The sequence below is a fragment of the Xenopus laevis genome, chromosome 3S (genome assembly GCF_017654675.1).
Source record: "Xenopus laevis strain J_2021 chromosome 3S, Xenopus_laevis_v10.1, whole genome shotgun sequence".
NCBI classification, from domain to species: Eukaryota; Metazoa; Chordata; class Amphibia; order Anura; family Pipidae; genus Xenopus; species Xenopus laevis.
Window position 1 is genome coordinate 123522674 of NC_054376.1, and position 22582 is coordinate 123545255.

The 22582-nt window shown below is 44.6% G+C and overlaps 1 protein-coding gene across 4 annotated transcripts in view; it reads right to left on the bottom strand.

The window, feature by feature from the left end:
• Positions 1–22582, bottom strand: part of slc44a2.S (solute carrier family 44 (choline transporter), member 2 S homeolog) — a 56725-nt gene that overhangs the window by 9662 nt on the left and 24481 nt on the right. For all 4 annotated transcript variants that reach the window (XM_018239604.2, XM_018239605.2, XM_018239606.2 and 1 more), the window contains exons 2-15: positions 16838–16886; positions 15441–15514; positions 13865–13949; positions 13696–13780; positions 10359–10475; positions 7996–8056; positions 5805–5931; positions 5643–5726; positions 5445–5557; positions 5228–5359; positions 4153–4252; positions 3539–3631; positions 1827–1911; positions 103–365 (exon numbers count right to left, since the gene is read on the bottom strand). In XM_018239604.2, coding sequence (XP_018095093.1) covers positions 103–365; positions 1827–1911; positions 3539–3631; positions 4153–4252; positions 5228–5359; positions 5445–5557; positions 5643–5726; positions 5805–5931; positions 7996–8056; positions 10359–10475; positions 13696–13780; positions 13865–13949; positions 15441–15514; positions 16838–16886 — 1468 coding nt within the window. The remainder of the gene's footprint in view (positions 1–102; positions 366–1826; positions 1912–3538; positions 3632–4152; positions 4253–5227; positions 5360–5444; positions 5558–5642; positions 5727–5804; positions 5932–7995; positions 8057–10358; positions 10476–13695; positions 13781–13864; positions 13950–15440; positions 15515–16837; positions 16887–22582) is intronic.

Genomic DNA, 22582 nt, shown 5'->3' on the forward strand with positions numbered 1-22582 from the left:
TTTTAAAAGTTTACTTAAATTAACAACCTCTTTAATCACCAGACTAGTAAGTCTCTGGGCTGTATAGTATGTAGGAACCTATCCCAGTCACCAGGGTCTCACCTCAGCGCCCGCCCCAGTGAGGAGAAGATGGGGAAGGCTGGCATATCATCAGGTTTTTTGAAGGCCCAGTAATAGGAAGCAAATGCCCCTGCTAATGTCACCTGGCCTAGTGCAATGACAAAGTTGGCCAGCCAGAGGAACATGAAGGCATTGTAGATCTGGAAGATGATGAGGTACTTGTGGTAATAAGTTTCACCACCATAAAATGCAAACTGGCAGGTGGCGTCAGGGCACAGGCGCGTCACATTGGTTGTGTTAAAGGTCTGTTAAAAAGGAAAAAAAAAACAACAACAAAAAAACATTAAGCTCTTTCAATTTTAAAGGAACAGTTAAGTGTAAAAAATAAAAACTACGTAAATAGATAGGCTGCGCAAAAAAAAAAAAATGTTCTTAATATGGTTAGTTATCCAAAAATGTAATGTATAAAGGCTGGAGTGACTGGATGTGTAACATAATAGCCAGAACACTACTTCCTGCTTTTCAGCTCTCTAACTCTGAGTTAGTCAGCGACTATAAAAAGGGCCACATGGGACATAACTGTTCAGTGAGTTTGTAATTGCATTCAGCATTCAGCTCAGATTCAAAAGCAACAGTTATGACCCATATGCCCCACTCAAGTCTCTGATTGATTACTGCCTGGTAACCAGGGTAACCAATCAGTAGAAACCAAGAGAGCTGAAAAGCAGGAAGTAGTGTTCTGGCTATTATGTTACACATCCAGCCTTAATACATTACATATTTGGCTAACTAACTATATTAGATACATTTTTAATTTGCACAGCCTATCTATTTAGCCAGTTTTTATTTTTGTACTGAACAATTCCTTTAAATAAAACTGTAACCTTGATTTTTTTCATTTGCAGCACAAATCCACCTCTTTGGTGCTATATAAATACATATAGCAAATGATTCAGTGTTTGCCTGGTGCAACAAACTAATCCAGGCTGAAGTTGTCACCCTGTGAGCTGCATTCCAATTAATGAGTCAACGCTGCATCATGATTCAGTCGCTTGCACCACTGAAGCCAATAATAAAAAAATTAAAGGGGAACTATCGTAAAAATTTAAATTTAATATAAGCTTCAGCATACTGAAATGTGAAACTTTCTAAATACAGTCAATTAAATATTCTGCATTGCTTCTGAAATAATCAAGTTCATCTTCACTATCCCTCTCTCAGCATCTGTTTCCCATCATTCTCTCTTCATGCAGCAGTTGGGTGTCAGATATTCATTGACAGTTAGGTCCAACATATCTTATAGGGGGGTTCCTTTTGTCTAGAAGATGTATTACAGCTCACTCTATTAAACTCAACAGACATCATGTCTCTCTACATGCAGGATTTGTACAAAGGGCAGATATTTTGTTTGTACTGGAATCAGTTATTTGAGTGAGCTCTAATTCATCTGCTAGGAAAGGAAGCCCCCCTATAAGATATATTAGATCTAACTGTCAATGAATATCTGACACCCAACTGCTGAATGAAGAAAAACAGATGCGGAGAGAGGGACAGTGACGATAAACTTGATGATTTCAGAAACAATGCAGAATATTTAATTGATTGTATTTAGAAGTAGTTGCTTACTTCAGTATGAGGAAGCTTAGATTAAATGGTCATTTTTTGCGATAGTTCCCCTTTAAATATTCTAGGAAAGTGCCCAGGGTTCCAGGCACACAGGCTGCACAAGCCATACACATAAGGTATGTACCACAAACCACACTTACCTCTGGATTGCAGGTGTTGCCAGAGAAATCACATTGGGTCTCATTAAACACTTTATACACGGCCTCATTAGAGGTGGACAGAAATCTGACACAAGACAGTTAAGGATTTATGATTATAAAGCAGAAAATAGCAGTGCCAAAATATGGAGCAATCTTGCCTTTTTGCTTTCATTATTACTGAAACAATATAAAGAGTGACTTAATCTTCTGTCCAGAACAGCAGTGAGACGATTTGAGCAGCTTAAAGCATCACATACTAATAATGTAAATTATTTTAAAGGGGTTGTTCATCTTTGAGTTAACTTTTAGTATGATGAAGAGAATTATATTCAGAGACAATTTACAATTGGTTTTAATATTTTATTATTTGGTTTTTTTTTTTGTGTTATTTAGCTGTTTATTCAGGAGCTCTCCAGTTTGCAATTTCAGCAATCTGGTTGCTAGGGTCCAAATGACCCTAGCAACTATGTAGTCATATAAATACGAGACTGGAAAATGAATAGGTGAGAGCCTGAATAGAAAGAGGAGTAATGCTAACAGAGCATTTGTTTTCAGAAGAGGTCAGTGAACCCCATTTGAAAGCTGGAGTCAGAAGAAGACGACAAAAAAATAATTAATAAAGACCAATTAAAAAGTTGCTTAGAATTGGCCATTCTATAAAATATTAAAAGTTAACTGAAAGGCAAACCACCCCTTTGAGTGCTCTGATGAGCAAATTTACATTAAAGGATAAGTAAACCTTTAAAATAAGTGAATGTAAATCACTTTCTAAGCACTTCGTAATTTACATTTATTATTTATTTTCCTTTGATTCAAAGATATTAAGGGATACATGTGCTGTTAATATGAATGACAACTTCCTTGACTACTTGCTGGTCAGACTGGTGGGAAACTGACCAGCAGGTGGCGTTGTTGTAACAAAACTAATTCATATTATCAGTACATGTATCCCTTAATAAATAATAAATGTAAATTACAAAAGTGCTTAGAATAGCACCCACATTCACTTATTTTAAAGGTTTAATTATCCTTTAAAGGAGAAGGAAAGCTACGGAGGCATTTTATTGCCAATAGATTAGCTGCAATAGTGCAAGCTAGAATGCTATATTTATTCTGTAGAATGTTTTACCATACCTGAGTAAAAAGCTCTAGAAACTCTCTGTTTGTTTAGAATAGGAGCTGCAGTATTAATGTGGTGTGACATCACTTCCTGCCTGAGTCTCTCCCTGCTCTGGGCTCAGATTACAGTAGAAAAGGGAGGGGGTGGGGAAGAGGAGCAAACTGAGCATGCTCTTGCCCAGGGCAATGAGGTTTAAGCTGAAGGCAGGAAGTCTGATACAAAAGCCCATGTGTACACAATAGAAGGAAAGAAATGCAGTGTTTCTTTTGACAGGGGACTCAGAGCAACATTACTTGGGGGGTTTACTGGTATATTTAGATGGACCTTTCTGATAAGGCTTACTTATTTTTAACCTTTCCTTCTCCTTTAAGCTTCTTTGGGTGGGTAGAGTTCCTTTTTAACTGTGTTAGTTATAAAACTGCTGGGCCATAATGGCATATATTTGAGCCAACACGATTTTTCTCCACTTGGATTCTGAGAGCTGCACAGGTGTAGGAGGTGGTCTCAATACAACATGCAGGAAGATTGCTGTGATTTAATAGAAGAGAGTGAGGGTGGGGGATTATATGGGTGACGTCCAGTGGAAGGATACACAGCTGTAATAGCCCAGTAGGCGATGCACAGACACACCAGCAGGAATGTGAAGAGAGGGAACACCAAGGATGACATGACATATCCGACGGCCCTGGGGAGAGAGATGGATTAGGTTTAGAAAAAGATTGGAGAACTGACGGGGAGACAAGAAATAGGCTCCTTAAATCAGTCCAAACAGCAATGCCCTCATCTTCTGCCATTATATATATATATATATATATATATAAAAATTCAGCTATACCCCCAGACACATGTTCCTATATAAGAGTGCTGTCTGAAACAATATCCAACACCCCTGCTTAATCAGTCATTTCTCTCTGTAACTGGGAGGGGAAGCAATTTCTGCTGCAACCCCTCACTTCCTGCGCACCTTCCCCACGGAAACAGCAACTCAGAGGAAACTGTAGTAAAATGTACGGGGCCTGTGTATGAATATACTACGTTTTTTCTTACATATGGCGCTTAACATTGAAACACAAAACTCTTTACCAGGGATGGTTATGGTCACCCAAGTCACAACATCAATGCCTTTGTTTTTCACTGAACACAAGTCTAGTCTCCTCCTGCTCCCTGGAATTGCTACACCTCTGTATAAAGGGAAAATGTCATTACCTGCTGGCCTCCCTGATTAGTGCAATGGCGATCATTATCCTCTTCCGCAGGAATATGAGCAGCAGGATCACAATAACCTCCAGAATGCACAGGATGATCACTGAGGGAAAGGGAAGTGAGAACTGGGCTCAGAACAAACACATGACCCAACAAGGTGGCTGTAGGACATTAATGTATGCATCCTTAAAGGGATACCGTCATGGGAATTTTTTTTTTTCCAAAACACAGTTTACAGTGCCGCTCCAGCAGAATTCTGCACTGAAATCTATTTCTCAAAAAAACAAAAAGATGTTTTTATATTTCATTTTGAAATCTGACACGGGGCTAGACATATTGTCAGTTTCCCAGCTGCCCCCAGTCATGTGACTTGTGCTCTAATAAACTTCAGTCACTCTTTACTACTGTCCTGCAAGTTGGTGTGATATCAGACCTCTCCCCTTCACCCCCTCCCCAGCAGTCTAACAACAGAACAATGGGAAGGTAACCAGATAGAAGCTCCCTAACACAAGATAACAGCTGCCTGGTAGATCTAAGAACTACACTCAATCGTAAAATCCAGGTCCCACTGAGACACATTCAGTTACATTGAGTAGGAGAAACAACAGCCTGCCGGAAAGCAGTTCCATCCTAAAGTGCTGGCTCTTTCTGAAAGCACATGACCAGGCAAAATGACCTGAGATGCACCTACACACCAATATTACAACTAAATATTACACTTGTTGGTTCAGGAATTTTATATTGTAGAGTGAATTATATGCAGTGTAAATAGTGTCATTTAGAAATAAAAATGACACCATAAAAATCTTGACAGAATCCCTTTAACACGTTTTCCTGCTGCAAACAACTCAAGTGAGGCTGCTTATTGAATGGGCTTTCTACATTGCATTCATACTGTAACCACTCTGTTGGCCCAGCCAATCACAGACACAAACTTAACTTTTTTTCTTTTTTTTTTTAAACTGCTTCAGCCAGTGGTTCATGCTGTCATTCTGAGACTCACAGCATGTGCAAGATGTTTGCAGCAGGGAAAAGTGATGTTTCGGTTAAAGAAGTCCTGCCTTAGATTGATACTTACTGAATGCCAGCCATGTCTGCCTGAGATGTAAATAAACACGGATATCAGTCTGGAACCCAATATCTTTCAGAGTCACATCCGAGCCAGCCTCACCCTTCAGCCGAGCATATTCCATGTAGCAATGAAAGATTCCTGGGGGTTGAAGAAAAAGTGGAAGAAGCCATAAGTACCTATCAGCAGGGGGCACTAGAAGAAGAAAACTCAAAGGCAGACTCACCGTAACCCATTACTGCAATGACTAAAACAATCATCACCCAAACCATGATGCCGGCAAGGAACCGGAGCAGAACCACAAAGATCAAACTGACCACCATGGCAATAATCAGGCCTCTGGGTAGAGAGAGAAGAAAATACTCCCATTAAATCCAACTTCAGGCCTTCCCAATACATTCCGATACCATGGTGTTGCTCTTACATGATTATCCAGTACCAAGATACCGTGTAGTCCTCAAATATCTTCATGGCAACTTGCCGGGCCTCTAGAACCACATTGGCTTTTCTGTAGGAAGAAAGAACATGGAGTTACAGCAGTCCTACATTCTCTTCCGGGGCCCACAAATTGGTTTTCTACACTCACTTTGCTCCTTCCACGAGATCAGTCACATTACGCTGCTTATCGCCCCTCCCGTCGTCAAACGTTGTTGAGTTCCCGACCATGACGACCCCCTTTTGTGTTTTAATGGCTGGGAAACATCTTCTGGTGACTGATTTAGAAAGTGAAAACATGAGGTTTCATAAGTAAGTGCACCCAGACTGCATCATTAAATGCACAGTCCCCACCATGATGGAACTGTAAGGCCTGCGCCTCCCAACACCACTGGATCCTTTGAAAACCATGATCTGAATTAGACTTGTGGTAAGCCACCACAGTTAAGACCTGACCTGTTTTTAGAATCAGAGCTGACAGGATGGGGTGGAGCATAAACTGTGGGCAGGACTAAAACGCTAATGGCAGCTCACAGTGGGAACATTTTGGCACATACAAGCGGCAGCTTATCACTGGGAAGAGGAATGTTAAAAAGGGGTGGTTCACCTTTAAGTTAACTTTTAGTATGTTATAGAATGGCTAAAGCTAAGCAATGTTTCAATAGGACTTCATTATTTATAGTTCATAGTTTTTTAATTATTTGCCTTCTTCCTCTGACTCTTCCCAGCTTTAAAATTGAGGTCAATGACCTCATGGAAGGCTACAAATGTTTTGTTATTGGTACTTTTTATTACTCCTCTTTCTATTCAGGCATCTCCTATTCATATTCCAGTCTCTTATTCAAATCAATGCATGGTTGTTAGGGGAATTTGGACTATTTGAATTCTAGCAACCAGACTGCTAAAACTGCAAACTGGAGAGCTGCTGAATAAAAAGCTAAATAACTCAAAAACCATAAATAATAAAAAATAAAAACCAATTGCAAATGATCTCAGAATATCACACTTTATATCTTATTAAAACCTGATTTATACATGAACAACCCCTTTTATCTTACAAGGATCATTAACACCAACAAATGAAACTGTTTTAAAGGAATGGCAGTATAATGTAGTGTTGCCCCGCACTGGTAAAACTGGTGTGTTTGCTTCAGAAACTCTACTATAGTTTTTATAAACAAGCTGCTGTGTAGCCATGGGGGCAGCCATTCAAGCACAGGATACACAGTAGATAACAGATAAGTACTACTATAGTTTATATAAACAAGCTGCTGTGTAGCCATGGGGGCAGCCATTCAAGCACAGGATACACAGTAGATAACAGATAAGTACTACTATAGTTTATATAAACAAGCTGCTGCGTAGCCATGGGGGCAGCCATTCAAGCACAGGATACACAGTAGATAACAGATAAGTACTACTATAGTTTATATAAACAAGCTGCTGTGTAGCCATGGGGGCAGCCATTCAAGCACAGGATACACAGTAGATAACAGATAAGTACTACTATAGTTTATATAAACAAGCTGCTGTGTAACCATGGGGGCAGCCATTCAAGCACAGGATACACAGTAGATAACAGATAAGTACTACTATAGTTTATATAAACAAGCTGATGTGTACCCATGGGGGCAGCCATTCAAGGCTCAGGTTACGTAAAGGATAACAGATGCAAGAATCCCAATGTATTCTATAACAGAGTGTTATCTATTTAGTAGCCTGTGCCTTTCCTCCTACACAGCAGCTTGTTTATATAAACTATAGTAGTACTTATCTGTTATCTACTGTGTATCCTATTGCTTGAATGGCTGCCCCCATGGCTACACAGCAGCTTGTTTATATAAACTATAGTAGTACTTATCTGTTATCTACTGTGTATCCTGTGCTTGAATGACTGCCCCCATGGCTACACAGCAGCTTGTTTATATAAACTATAGTAATACTTATCTGTTATCTACTGTGTATCCTGTGCTTGAATGGCTGCCCCCATGGCTACACAGCAGCTTGTTTATATAAACTATAGTAGTCTTTGTAAAGCAAACATCACTTTTACCAGTGCAGAGCAACAGTACATTATATTTGAATAATTTTAAAAAAAATATTGGGGAGAAATTAAAGTTGGGGAATGCACCCCTGCAGACATCCCATCGATCTCAGCCAAACTAAATGCAGATGCACACCTGGTCCCTCTTTCAACGTTCACGGTGCATGGAACATAGGAGGACGGCACCTCCAACAACTGGTACGTAAATAGAATTAATCCAGCACACGAAATTTGCTCAAGGGTTATTACCCGTGTTTAATGTCAAGCCAAACAGGTTACCATCGATCTCCCCACTTACACGGTTTGCTTGGGGTTATCATAGCCGGGCAATCTCTGTCTCTCAGCACCTCCACTGGGCTCTGCAATGTACAACAAAAGACACATTCATTTAAATTCGGATCTTTTGAATTGAAGGGATTACAGATACATCTGGGTTATTATATCTCAAAGAAGTCCTGTAATGTTAATAAATGCAACAGTGCTGGTGTACTTCCCTAGAGGTACAGCAGCCTCATGACCTATTATTTAGCTTTATTTGCCAGCACTGGTGCAGGTTATCCCTCCTAAACATGACGTTCATTAAAGGGCAAGCCAGTTACAAGTAGGATAAAGCACCATTATAGGGCTCCCACTGCAGCTTTCATTCTTATATCCCACAAGGAGTTAACCAGTACAGCACTGAGGCCAATATGCCAACTCACTGACTATATTTTTCCACTATCTGATTGCCTGGAGATTTGGGCTAGAAATTTTCCATTTGCTTTTTTTTTGGCAATGGAGGGGGGAAATTAAAGCTTTTGCCATCAAGTACAAAACAACAATACCCCCAAAGCCAGAGACAACAGACCATGCAACAACCTGATTAACCCTCTAGTTACACATTAAATGACCTGCAGCAACAACGCAGCAGAAATGCACAGCAGACAACCGTGTCATACTGGGCCAGTGGGGTGCAGGGAAAAAACCTGGTGGGCCCCACCAGTCCAGACCCGGTTCTTGGGCGGAAGCAGCTTCCGACCTCCCTCCCTGGCCCCCGGTGCGGCTGAAAGTAAAAAAAGGCAGGCTCAGGGGGCCAGAAGGGGGGGGAGTTGAGGCTAGGGGAGGGGGGCCAGAGGGCACTTAGTGTATGGGGTGGGGGGCCCGGTGGGTGGTGGTGGGCCCCCAGGCACCCCAGTCCGACACTGGCAGACAACCCATCAGCAGTTCATACTAATGGTGGGAGTGTAATCCATTCCTAATTCTATCCAGCAAAAATGGACAATTGGTGCATGGCAGGCAAAAGAATTCTCAAAAATCCTTGTTCTAAGATGGAAAAGTTCTTAAAGGAGAAGGAAAGGCTTCGTGCAGTTGGGGGTGGCAAATGTTAGACACCCCCAAGTGAATGTATTGACTTACCTGAAACCCCGGGCCGGTGCTCCTATCAGCAGAAAACTGCACCAGGGTTATACCATTGAGCACCACGGAGCGATCCTCTTGTGGCTTCTTCTTTCTTCTCGCGGCTGCGCATGCGCATTACAGTGAAAAGCCGAACTTTAACTAAAAAGTCGGCTATTTCGTTCTACTGCGCATGCCCCTGCCCGGGGAAATTTTAAGAAAGAAGAATCTGGAAGAGGATCGCTCCGTGGTGCTCACTGGTATAACCCCGGGCCGGTGCAGTTTTCTGCCGGTAGGAGCACCAGCCTGGGGTTTCAGGTAAGTTAATACAATCACTTGGGGTTGCCTAACATTGAGCATGTGCACAGTCTTGGTCTTGCAAAGATGTTTAACAAAGTCACAAGATGGTGACCCCTTGTTTTCCACTTTGAAAGCATAAATCATTTGTTTGATTAGGCTTCTGGTGCAGTAAGTTCATGTTTATGTTTAGTATACAAAATACAGCATTTCTAGCCTTATTCTATTTTAGACTTAACTTCCCCTTTAAATGAACAGCAAAAGAACAGTTCATCTAAAGAAGCAGCTAGGGCAAGGATCCCCAACCTTTTTTACCCGTGAGTCACATGCAGATGTAAAAAAGAGCAACATTGAAGGGGTTGGAGAGCAATATGCTCAAAATCCACTGGTTGGAGACTACTGTGTTATGGGACCACAAAGAGCTGCACCCTAAGGAGCGACCCATACGGCATGCACACAATGCAAAATAAATAAATACTTTTTTTTTTTTTTAAATGTTGCTTTGTGCCAGTTTTTGCCCAGCATACTGGAAACAAGTCCTTATAAAAGTTTTGCCCTCTCCCCCTGGAATCTACAGCACCCATAGGTGCAACTCTCTTTTGCTCCAGGAATGCACAACTGCTGGGCCAGACATGGGTGTCCACTGGACCGCCCCACCTTACTGGTCATTCACTGCGAGGAAACAAGGCAGCCTTGTGGCTAACGCTTTCATTAAGTATAGGGCTCCCTTGTGCCGCTCACCACTGAGCTCTCAACTGAAATGTCAATGGGCCTTATATCTAGTCCCCTGCTATTTCTATGAGTCTGCTGTGTACTCTACTCCTCTAAACTCTAAACCTTAGTGTTGGTCGGTTTCTGGGCAATGCAAATGGTTACTGAACTACAAAACCCACCATCTCTCCCACAGGAATAAAGTCACCAGCTCCCCCCCATGAAAAAGTAGAACAGGGAAACAACATGGACACAATAAATAATTAGACAGTATGATACCTTAGTGAAATTGTGGAATCCATCTCTGCAGAATTGTTTGTAATAATCAAAGTTTTGCTGGGTCGCTGCCACTGAGAGGTAAGTCAGGAACCTGTCCGGACACTTTTCCACACATATCTAATGAAACAGCAATGAACAGGTATTAGTGTCATGTACTGTGTTATAACTCCCTCCTGTCTGTGTCACTGTATCACCCTGCAGTGGGAGGGACAGACTCATGTCCCATAGTTCCCTCCTGTCTGTGTCACTGTATCACCCTGCAGTGGGAGGGACAGACTCATGTCCCATAGTTCCCTCCTGTCTGTGTCACTGTATCACCCTGCAGTGGGAGGGACAGACTCATGTCCCATAGTTCCCTCCTGTCTGTGTCACTGTATCACCCTGCAGTGGGAGGGACAGACTCATGTCCCATAGTTCCCTCCTGTCTGTGTCACTGTATCACCCTGCAGTGGGAGGGACAGACTCATGTCCCATAGTTCCCTCCTGTCTGTGTCACTGTATCACCCTGTAGTGGGAGGGACAGACTCATGTCCCATAGTTCCCTCCTGTCTGTGTCACTGTATCACCCTGCAGTGGGAGGGACAGACTCCATGTCCCATAGTTCCCTCCTGTCTGTGTCACTGTATCACCCTGCAGTGGGAGGGACAGACTCCATGTTCCCAATAGTTCCCTCCTGTCTGTGTCACTGTATCACCCTGCAGTGGGAGGGACAGACTCCATGTCCCATAGTTCCCTCCTGTTCTGTGTCACTGTATCACCCTGCAGTGGGAGGGACAGACTCATGTCCCATAGTTCCCTCCTGTCTGTGTCACTGTATCACCCTGCAGTGGGAGGACAGACTCATGTCCCATAGTTCCCTCCTGTCTGTGTCACTGTATCACCCTGCAGTGGAGGGACAGACTCCATGTCCATAGTTCCCTCCTGTTGTCCTGTATCACCCTGCAGTGGGGAGGGACAGACTCATGTCCCATAGTTCCCTCCTGTCTGTGTCACTGTATCACCCTGCAGTGGGAGGGACAGGACTCATGTCCCATAGTTCCCTCCTGTCTGTGTCACTGTATCACCCTGCAGTGGAGGGACAGACTCATGTCCCATAGTTCCCTCCTGTCTGTGTCACTGTATCACCCTGCAGTGGGAGGGACAGACTCATGTCCCATAGTTCCCTCCTGTCTGTGTCACTGTATCACCCTGCAGTGGGAGGGACAGACTCATGTCCCATAGTTCCCTCCTGTCTGTGTCACTGTATCACCCTGCAGTGGGAGGGACAGACTCATGTCCCATAGTTCCCTCCTGTCTGTGTCACTGTATCACCCTGCAGTGGGAGGGACAGACTCACGTCCCATAGTTCCCTCCTGTCTGTGTCACAGTATCACCCTGCAGTGGGAGGGACAGACTCACATCCCATAGTTCCCTCCTGTCTGTGTCACTGTATCACCCTGCAGTGGGAGGGACAGACTCATGTCCCATAGATCCCTCCTGTCTGTGTCACTGTATCACCCTGCAGTGGGAGGGACAGACTCATGTCCCATAGTTCCCTCCTGTCTGTGTCACTGTATCACCCTGCAGTGGGAGGGACAGACTCACGTCCCATAGTTCCCTCCTGTCTGTGTCACTGTATCACCCTGCAGTGGGAGGGACAGACTCATGTCCCATAGATCCCTCCTGTCTGTGTCACAGTATCACCCTGCAGTGGGAGGGACAGACTCACGTCCCATAGTTCCCTCCTGTCTGTGTCACTGTATCACCCTGCAATGGGAGGGACAGGCTCATGTCCCATAGATTCCTCCTGTCTGTGTCACTGTATCACCCTGCAGTGGGAGGGACAGACTCATGTCCCATAGTTCCCTCCTGTCTTTGTCACTGTACCACCCTGCAGTGGGAGGGACAGACTCATGTCCCATAGATCCCTCCTGTCTGTGTCACTGTATCACCCTGCAGTGGGAGGGACAGACTCATGTCCTATAGTTCCCTCCTGTCTGTGTCACTGTATCACCCTGCAGTGGGAGGGACAGACTCCGTGTCCCATAGTTCCCTCCTGTCTGTGTCACTGTATCACCCTGCAGTGGGAGGGACAGACTCATGTCCCATAGTTCCCTCCTGTCTGTGTCACTGTATCACCCTGCAGTGGGAGGGACAGACTCATGTCCCATAGTTCCCTCCTGTCTGTGTCACTGTATCACCCTGCAGTGGGAGGGACAGACTCATGTCCCATAGTTCCCTCCTGTCTGTGTCACCCTGCAGTGGGAGGGACAGACTCATGTCCCATAGTTCCCTCCTGTCTGTGTCACTGTATCACCCTGCAGTGGGAGGGACAGACTCATGTCCCATAGTTCCCTCCTGTCTGTGTCACTGTATCACCCTGCAGTGGGAGGGACAGACTCATGTCCCATAGTTCCCTCCTGTCTGTGTCACTGTATCACCCTGCAGTGGGAGGGACAGACTCATGTCCCATAGTTCCCTCCTGTCTGTGTCACTGTATCACCCTGCAGTGGGAGGGACAGACTCATGCCCCATAGTTTCCTCCTGTCTGTGTCACTGTATCACCCTGCAGTGGGAGGGACAGACTCATGTCCCATAGTTCCCTCCTGTCTATGTCACTGTATCACCCTGCAGTGGGAGGGACAGACTCATGACTCATAGTTCCCTCCTGTCTGTGTCACTGTATCACCCTGCAGTGGGAGGGACAGACTCATGTCCCATAGTTCCCTCCTGTCTGTGTCACTGTATCACCCTGTAGTGGGAGGGACAGACTCATGTCCCATAGTTCCCTCCTGTCTGTGTCACTGTATCACCCTGCAGTGGGAGGGACAGACTCCATGTCTCATAGTTCCCTCCTGTCTGTCACTGTATCACCCTGCAGTGGGAGGGACAGACTCATGTCCCATAGTTCCCTCCTGTCTGTGTCACTGTATCACCCTGCAGTGGGAGGGACAGACTCATGTCCCATAGTTCCCTCCTGTCTGTGTCACTGTATCACCCTGCAGTGGGAGGGACAGACTCATGTCCCATAGTTCCCTCCTGTCTGTGTCACTGTATCACCCTGCAGTGGGAGGGACAGACTCATGTCCCATAGTTCCCTCCTGTCTGTGTCACTGTATCACCCTGCAGTGGGAGGGACAGACTCATGTCCCATAGTTCCCTCCTGTCTGTGTCACTGTATCACCCTGCAGTGGCAGGGACAGACTCATGTCCCATAGTTCCCTCCTGTCTGTATCACCACACACCTGACTAGCAGTTGATTCTTGTTATAACAGGTTTCTTGGCCTGTAACTTCCATCACTCCGTGGGGACATATTCGGGTACCTGTAGAGGCAGGTAGGCCTGGTGTGAAACTTACCTGGGTAGTTGGGCACTGGAACTGAAGCAGGACAAGGGGGCTGGCACATTTCATGATGTTAAAATAAAACAGAAAAGGTTTTTTCCTGCAGAGACATAACAATATTCGATTCAGGAAAATGAAGGAGAGAACTAAATTCACAGCTGTTTGTAGAGTCACAATCACTTACTCGTTGGGGGTCCCAACTTGGCCACAGAACTGGCCCTTGCTGTCAGTTGGGTAAATAACCTTGCGGGGGTCTCCATATGTCCAGGCTGTAGGGGGCACAAGATACAAGAATATAATGGTGAGTAACAGCAATAAAACTACTGCACTTTCGCTCCTACACCCAAAGCTGCGGGGTGGTGTTTAACTCCTGCGATGCCAGAGGTGTACGGGATAAAGACAGAGGCAAGTTAATGTAGGAAAAGAATCTAGGATACAGGATATGGATTGGAGGATTCTGCAGGCATATTAAAGGTGATGTAGAGAGGGATATTCTGAGACAATTTGCAAATCATGTTCATTTATTATTATTTGAAAGAGACATTCTTTGTAAAAAATAAGAATTTACCAGTGCATTATACTCAAAAAGTAGTGTTTCAGGATGATTTATTGAATATTTCTGCAAAAACCCTAATAATCCCTCCCTTCTCTTCCACTTCCTGCTCCCTGAATTCCCAGGCTGTGCAGGGCAACCAGGTATAAATTACCCTAACATCTATGCATTGAATTTAATAAGAGACTGGAATGTGAATAGGAAAGGAACTTACCAAAAAGATGAGAAATAAAACTAGCAGTAACAATAAATTGGTAGCATAGCAGAGCATTTGCTTTTTAGATTGGGTGAGCCATTTGAAAGTTGGAATCTTTTCAGAAGAAAGGGACTAACAATGATAAAACTATAAAAAAAAATAATGAAGACCAATTGAAGAGTTGCTTAGAATTAGCCATTCTATAACACGAGAAAAGTCAACTTAAAGTGATTCTGACATGATTTTTTGATGGAGTTTTTATTTCTAAATTACATGGTTTACACTGCAAATAATTCACTCTATTTCATTCCTGAACCGCGAGTGTATTTTTTTAGTTGTAATATAGGTGTGTAGGGGCATCCCAGGTCATTTTGCCTGGTCATGTTATTTCAGAAAGAGCCAGCACTTTTGGATGGAACTGCTTTCTGGCAGGCTGTTGTTTCTCCTACTCAATGTAACTGAATGTCTATCAGTGGGACCTGGATTTTACTATTGAGTGTTGTTCTTAGATCTACCAGACAGCTGTTATCTTGTGTTAGGGAGCTGTTATCTCGTTACCTTCCCATTGTTCTGTTGTTTGGCTGCTGGGGGGAAAGGGAGGGGGTGATATCACTCCAACTTGCAGTACAGTAGTAAAGAAAGACTGAAGTTTATCAGAGCTCAAGTCACATGACTAGGGGCAGCTGGGAAACTCTCAATATGTCAAGCCCCATGTGAGATTTCAAAATTAAATATAAGAAAATCTGCTTGTTCTTTTGAGAAATGTATTTCAGTGCAGAATTCTGCTGGAGCAGCACTATTAGCTGATGTGTTTTGAAACAAAAAAAATAATTCCCATGCCAATATCCCTTTAAAGACGAACCATCCCTTTAAGCGACAGCAGACAGAAGGCAGGACTAATTGTTACAGTTAATTATCAGGAAAAAAGTGTTCATTATATGGGAGGGAACTATTAAAACCGTTGACAAAGATTACAGAATCCAAATGGAGCGTTTTCAGGAGGAGACTTACCTACAATGCCAACAGCCACATACGCGATGATGCCCAGTACTATGAGAATGCAGCACAGGATATCCGTACAGCCCCTACAGATAGAAGCCACATACAGTTTATTATTACTTATCCCACCCATATATTTCACACAAGGAACAGCTGCAAACACCCCATAGCCATAAACATGCATCAGTTATCAGGTTTCCTCCATCATATGGATCTCCTGCCATTCATTGTATTGGTTGGATAACAGAGCAACAGTAAGGCAAGATGGCAGCAAGAGTTTGCTGACCTCACCCGATTTCGCTACCCGTGTAGAATTTCTGACCACATATCTGTTGGGAAGGCAGTCCTGAGTCACATGGTTCCGTAAGATGCCAAACTGAGAGCTTCTATCGCCCGTGTATGGCCAGCTTACATGCAACTGTCAGCTAAAAAACACAAGCTCTGAATACAGCACTTGGTTTTGGTTGAACCTGAATCATAGTATGATTTAGATGCCGCCAGGTGACTTGATGGACAACTGATGGATCAAACCACATCTGAGCCCTGGAAGAGTTTTCAAGAGATTTCAGAGTCACTGGGTCCCACATACACACCTTAAAGGGGTTGTTCGCCTTTAAATTAACTCTTGGTATGATGTAGAGAGTGATATTCTGAGATAATTTGCAATTGTTTTTTTATTATTTGTGGTTTTTGAGTTATTTAGCTTTTTATTCAACAGCTCTCCAGTTTGCAGTTTCCGCCATCTGGTTGCTAGGACCCAAATGACCCTAGCAACCATGCATTGATTTGAATAAGAGACTGGAATATGAATAGGAGAGGCCTGAATAGAAAGATGAGCAATAACAATATATTTGTAGCTTTATGGAGCATCTGTTTGTTTAGATGGGGTCGCTGACTCCCATTTGAAAGCTGGAAAGAGTCAGACGGAGAAGGCAAATAATTGAAACACTATAATGCAGAAATAATAAAGACCTCTGGAAAAGTTGCTTAGAATTAGAAAGTCTATAACATTCTAAAAGTAAACACGAAGGTGAAACACCCCTTTAAAGCAGAACCTCTAAGCAGAGTGGAGCCCAGGTATTATGGGCACAGAACTTGTTACAACTGATTTCTTCTACAGTGGCCACCCTTCCCCTGGAATGGACACAGCTCCTGTTGACCCAAAGTAGAGGGTGGGGCAGGGGAAAGAGCTGTCGAATGAGAATGTCCCCTGGATCTGTGCCATATTATAATTATTCCCTGGCTTCCTTCCCATGCTTCCATGCTCCAGTGACCTGTGCCACTATTCCTATTCTTTAGACCAGGGCTTTCCAACTGGAACCAGACGTGGGCCTTCAGCTGGAACACAATCTCCATTCACATCTCAAATAAATCAAGTGACTGTAGCAGAAAGGAATTAAGTAAATTACCTGTTCTGGATTGGGCCCTTGAAATTTGGATCATATTTCTTTGGCTCCCCTGAAAAAAAAAAAAAAAGTTAAAATGGAACAGTCCACCAACCTACTTTCAACCTACCAAACATCCTTAAGACAATGTAACGGTTTGAGGATTATTTTTCATACTGTGGGGAAATATGGTTTATTGGACTGTACCCAGGGCCGCCATCAGGGGGGCACAGGGCTACTCCTGTACCCGGCCTGGGCCTGAAGGGGGACCAAGCTGTGCTGCACTTTTCGGAATAGCCAGGCTCCCCTTGACCGCGCCGAAGCTGTGCCGCCTCGCCTCTCCTGATGTCCCGTACTCAGGGCAGCCATCATGGGGGGACAGGGGGGAGAGTTGTATGGGGCGCGAGGGTAAGGGGGGCCCCGGCCACGCCACACTTACTTGATTAGCCGGGCCCCCCTGCTTTCTGAGAGCTGCTGACTTCGGGAAGGCATGGACGTTTAAGGGGCCCTGACCACCAATTTTCTTATAATGTGGGGGGGGGCCTGGCCACCAATTTTTTTTTTTCATGTTGGGTCCTAGCCACCAATATATTTTTATGGGGGGCCCTGACCACCAATATCTTTTTATTTTTTATCAACATGTGGGAACCCTAGCCACCAATATTTTTCTTTTTTTTTTTACTGTGTGGTGGGGAGGGCGGGGCTTGCGGTGGGCGCAGCCCAGGGGGCCCAGGAAATGTTGTCATATGGGGCCCTGTGATTTCTCATGGCGGTCCTGCCCGTACTGGCAAATAGCCGAAAAGCCAAAGCCGCGAAAAGACCCAAAGTCACAAAAACACCCGAAGTTGATGTCCTGTAGCGGCGGAATGACCCGAAGTCACAAACACATATTATCACATTAATAGCATTTTCAACCACACCTATTTGCAACAGTGCAATGACTTGATAAGCTTAGTCTCCTGGCTGCCGTCCAAGTGAGCTTCCCCAAACCCGCAGCTAAGGGGGTATCTGCTTCATTGGACAAATAACAGAACCAATGAGTCTAACAACGGAGTACTAATATTATGTTATATTCATAGCTTCTCAGTTTATATAGAGATCTGATCCCCATTGTAAGCAGCAGTCCTGCCCTGCTTTATGGCTGAGATTCTAGCTATCTGTATAACAGTCTACAGAGCATTCTGTCCCAGTGGCTGCACAGATCCTATCTGATCCCCATTGTAAGCAGCAGTCCTGTCCTGCTTTATGGCAGCTGAGATTCTAGCTATCTGTATAACAAGGCATTCTGTCCCAGTGGCTGCACAGATCCTATCTGATCCCCATTGTAAGCAGCAGTCCTGCCCTGCTTTATGGCAGCTGAGATTCTAGCTATCTGTATAACAGAGCATTCTGTCCCAGTGGCTGCACAGATCCAATCTGATCCCCATTGTAAGCAGCAGTCCTGTCCTGCTTTATGACAGCTGAGATTCTAGCTATCTGTATAACAGAGCATTCTGTCCCAGTGGCTGCACAGATCCTATCTGATCCCCATTGTAAGCAGCAGTTCTGCCCTGCTTTATGGCAGCTGAGATTCTAGCTATCTGTATAACAGAGCATTCTGTCCCAGTGGCTGCACAGATCCTATCTGATCCCCATTGTAAGCAGCAGTCCTGTCCTGCTTTATGTCTGAGATTATAGCTATCTGTATAACAAGGCATTCTGTCCCAGTGGCTGCACAGGTCCTATCTTATCCCCATTGTAAGCAGCAGTCCTGCTTTATGGCTGAGATTCTAGCTATCTGTATAACAGAGCATTCTGTCCCAGTGGCTGCACAGATCCTATCTGATCCCCACTGTAAGCAGCAGTCCTGCCCTGCTTTATGGCAGCTGAGATTCTAGCTATCTGTATAACAGAGCATTCTGTCCCATTGGCTGCACAGATCCTATCTGATCCCCACTGTAAGCAGCAGTCCTGCCCTGCTTTATGGCAGCTGAGATTCTAGCTATCAGTATAACAGAGCATTCTGTCCCAGTGGCTGCACAGATCCTATCTGATCCCCCCTGTAAGTAGCAGTCCTGTCCTGCTTTATGGCTGAGATTCTAGCTATCTGTATAACAGAGAATTCTGTCCCTGTGGCTGCACAGATCCTATCTGATCCCCGTTGTAAGCAGCAGTCCTGTCCTGCTTTATGGCTGAGATTCTAGCTATCTGTATAACAGAGCATTCTGTCCCAGTGGCTGCACAGATCCTATCTGATCCCCATTGTAAGCAGCAGTCCTGCCCTGCTTTATGGCTGAGATTCTAGCTATCTGTATAACAGAGCATTCTGTCCCAGTGGCTGCACAGATCCTATCTGATCCCCATTGTAAGCAGCAGTCCTGTCCTGCTTTATGGCAGCTGATATTCTAGCTATCTGTATAACAGAGCATTCTTTCCCATTTGTCTGGGACCCATTATCACATGATGGGAGACTCCCTTTACTGTATCACCGTGTGGCCCTGGCATTTAATACTGGTGGCATACAGACATCCACTTTCCCTCTAAACTGACTGACATTTCTAATTTCCAGTGCCGGCACTAAGGAAATCCTTTTGTGTTGAAGTTGGAAAGCCCATAAGTACTTCCTATCATTACAGATGGGATGTGGACTGAAAGTGACACTCTGAGTAGAGCTGAGTAAGCAACACAATATACATTAAATGTTAACTAATTTTAATAAAATTTCAAAGCAATGACAATCACTTGCATTATGCTAATAACCTATTTCCCAACAAAGCTTCCCGCCAGAGCTCACACTCCACTACTGTAGCCTTAGTCTTCTAGTCTCAAGCTAGAAATTCAGTGGCAAAAGACATTTTCAGCAGTGAAGGCTCTTAATAACTCAGACCAGAACTGACCTGACCTTGCTTTTAACTATTTGGCCTATTTCATGGTCATTCTTTATGGGAACAAAGAGGCTTAATAAAGGAAGAATAGAGTAAAGTATGTAGAAAAAAGAGACTAAAGAGGTTGCGTGAGGAGAGGAGGTATAAAAGTTTGGAAAGGGGGCCCTCAGCCTAAGGTTTTCTGGTGGGCCTCTGGTATCCCATTCTGACACTGGGGGTGTATAGTTAAGACAAATGGAGTGTACACTTGTTTGTCACACTGACTAGAGGTATTTAGTAGGGATCCGCTGCTGACAGGAAACCTTAATGCAAACCAACTGCCAGCGAGTTATTATGGGACAGGAGTGTACCATGTGTGTGAGTAGAGGGGAAATAGCGGTGCCACGCACAGCAGTTTAGAGAGGAAGTGAGACGTACAATAGACAGTCTGCTCTGTTACAGACAAGCATCCTTCAGATACAGAAGAACCCCTGTTTTAACCTGAGCATTTATGGTTAACTCCACTAGTCTGAGAGGTCGCTAAATATGCCCGCCACCGTGTAGGGCCTAATTGAAACTATCCAACCGTGTGGCCCCTGGGCCAATGATCGGATCATAAAAGGGCTTCAATAACTTGTCAATGTGGTCCTTGTCAGAAGGGATTTCCACACCTGCCTGATCCATTGATATCCGTCATCCCAAGCCTTCTGAGGGCACTACAAATTTACCCTGTATCTCCTTTTGACTACAATGAAAAAACAGCCTGAGATCTTGGGCAATTTGAGGAGGAAACACCCCATGTGACCTTACTACGTATAGCTCTAACCTAAGGAGATCTAAAAATGGCGGGAACTGCTGTGGGTCATTTACTATGGTGGTCAGTGAGGAAACTGTCAGTGGAGACCCACCTGTCAGCTGCTCATCACCCGTGTCACTTCTCATTCAGTATCATTCTCAGCAGTGACGCCCCGTGTTCTATGGGCCTAAGGCCAATGTCAGACGTGTTTAACATGTAAACAATGGCAGCCCATGAAGAGATTCTGTTCCAGAACCTTATCTGTCAATACAAGTCCCGGCTGATATCGGTGCCACAGGGATGTTTGCTTTTATATCCACAGATAAGAACGTCTGGGAACCAGTGTGCATAGGAAAGGGTTAACCAGTCGCAGGGCTGATATACAGACACAGGCTTTCATTTTGTGGTAGGGGGGTGGTCACATCCAGCTGGTATTTATATACTATTCACACACTGCAAGCAGATTCCTTGGCTGCACACGCCCTCCACACCCTGTGGTGTATATGGGATCAGATGGGAGCCTCCAGCCAACCTACCCACTGTGCAATGTCACACTTACTCTCATCTTACTGCCAGCTCATGCCTACTCAATCCACTATCTGGGACATTATTTTCTATACTACACGTAGCTGCTACTAGTAGCTCTATTTGTCTTCACCCAAAGGGCCAGGAGGGCACTCGGCGCAATTTGTTTTCCGAAGTCGCCCGAAGTTTCCTTGTGAGGCAACTTCGGGTGACTTTGGAAAACTAAGTGCTCTGAGTGCCAAGGCAGGGGAGGCAGATTAGGGAGATTAGTTGCCCCGAAGAAGAGGAGATTTGTCACCGGGCAACTAATCTCCCTGAATCTTGGCTGTGCCTGTATGCCCTGACCCTTACAGACTATTATCCCACTGCTATTATAGTCACCATCTCTCCCTACTATACCTGCTATCCCACAGTCACACTCCCTTCCCAGAGACTATTATCCACTGTTACTATAGGCACCATCTCTCCCTACTATACCTGCTATTCCACAGTCACACTCCCTTCCCAGAGACTATTATCCACCGTTACTATAGACACCATCTCTCCCTACTATACCTGCTATCCCACAGTCACACTCCCTTCCCAGAGACTGTTATCCACTGTTACTATAGGCACCATCTCTCCCTACTATACCTGCTATCCCACAGTCACACTCCCTTCCCAGAGACTATTATCCACTGTTACTATAGGCACCATCTCTCCCTACTATACCTGCTATCCCACAGTCACACTCCCTTCCCAGAGACTATTATCCCACTGTTACTATAGACACCATCTCTCCTTACTATACCTGCTATCCCACAGTCACACTCCCTTCCCAGAGACTATTATTCACTGTTACTATAGGCACCATCTCTCCCTACTATACCTGCTATCCCACAGTCACACTCCCTTCCCAGAGACTATTATCCACTGTTACTATAGGCACCATCTCTCCCTACTATACCTGCTATCCCACAGTCACACTCCCTTCCAGAGACTATTATCCCACTGTTACTATAGACACCATCTCTCCTTACTATACCTGCTATCCCACAGTCACACTCCCTTCCCAGAGACTATTATCCACTGTTACTATAGGCACCATCTCTCCCTACTATACCTGCTATCCCACAGTCACACTCCCTTCCCAGAGACTATTATCCACTGTTACTATAGGCACCATCTCTCCCTACTATACCTGCTATCCCACAGTCACACTCCCTTCCCAGAGACTATTATCCACTGTTACTATAGGCACCATCTCTCCCTACTATACCTGCTATCCCACAGTCACACTCCCTTCCCAGAGACTATTATCCTACTGTTACTATAGGCACCATCTCTCCCTACTATACCTGCTATCCCACAATCACACTCCCTTCCAGAGACTATTATCCACTGTTACTATAGGCACCATCTCTCCCTACTATACCTGCTATCCCACAGTCACACTCCCTTCCCAGAGACTATTATCCACTGTTACTATAGGCACCATCTCTCCCTACTATACCTGCTATCCCACAGTCACACTCCCTTCCCAGAGACTATTATCCCACTGTTACTATAGGCACCATCTCTCCCTACTATACCTGCTATCCCACAGTCACACTCCCTTCCCAGAGA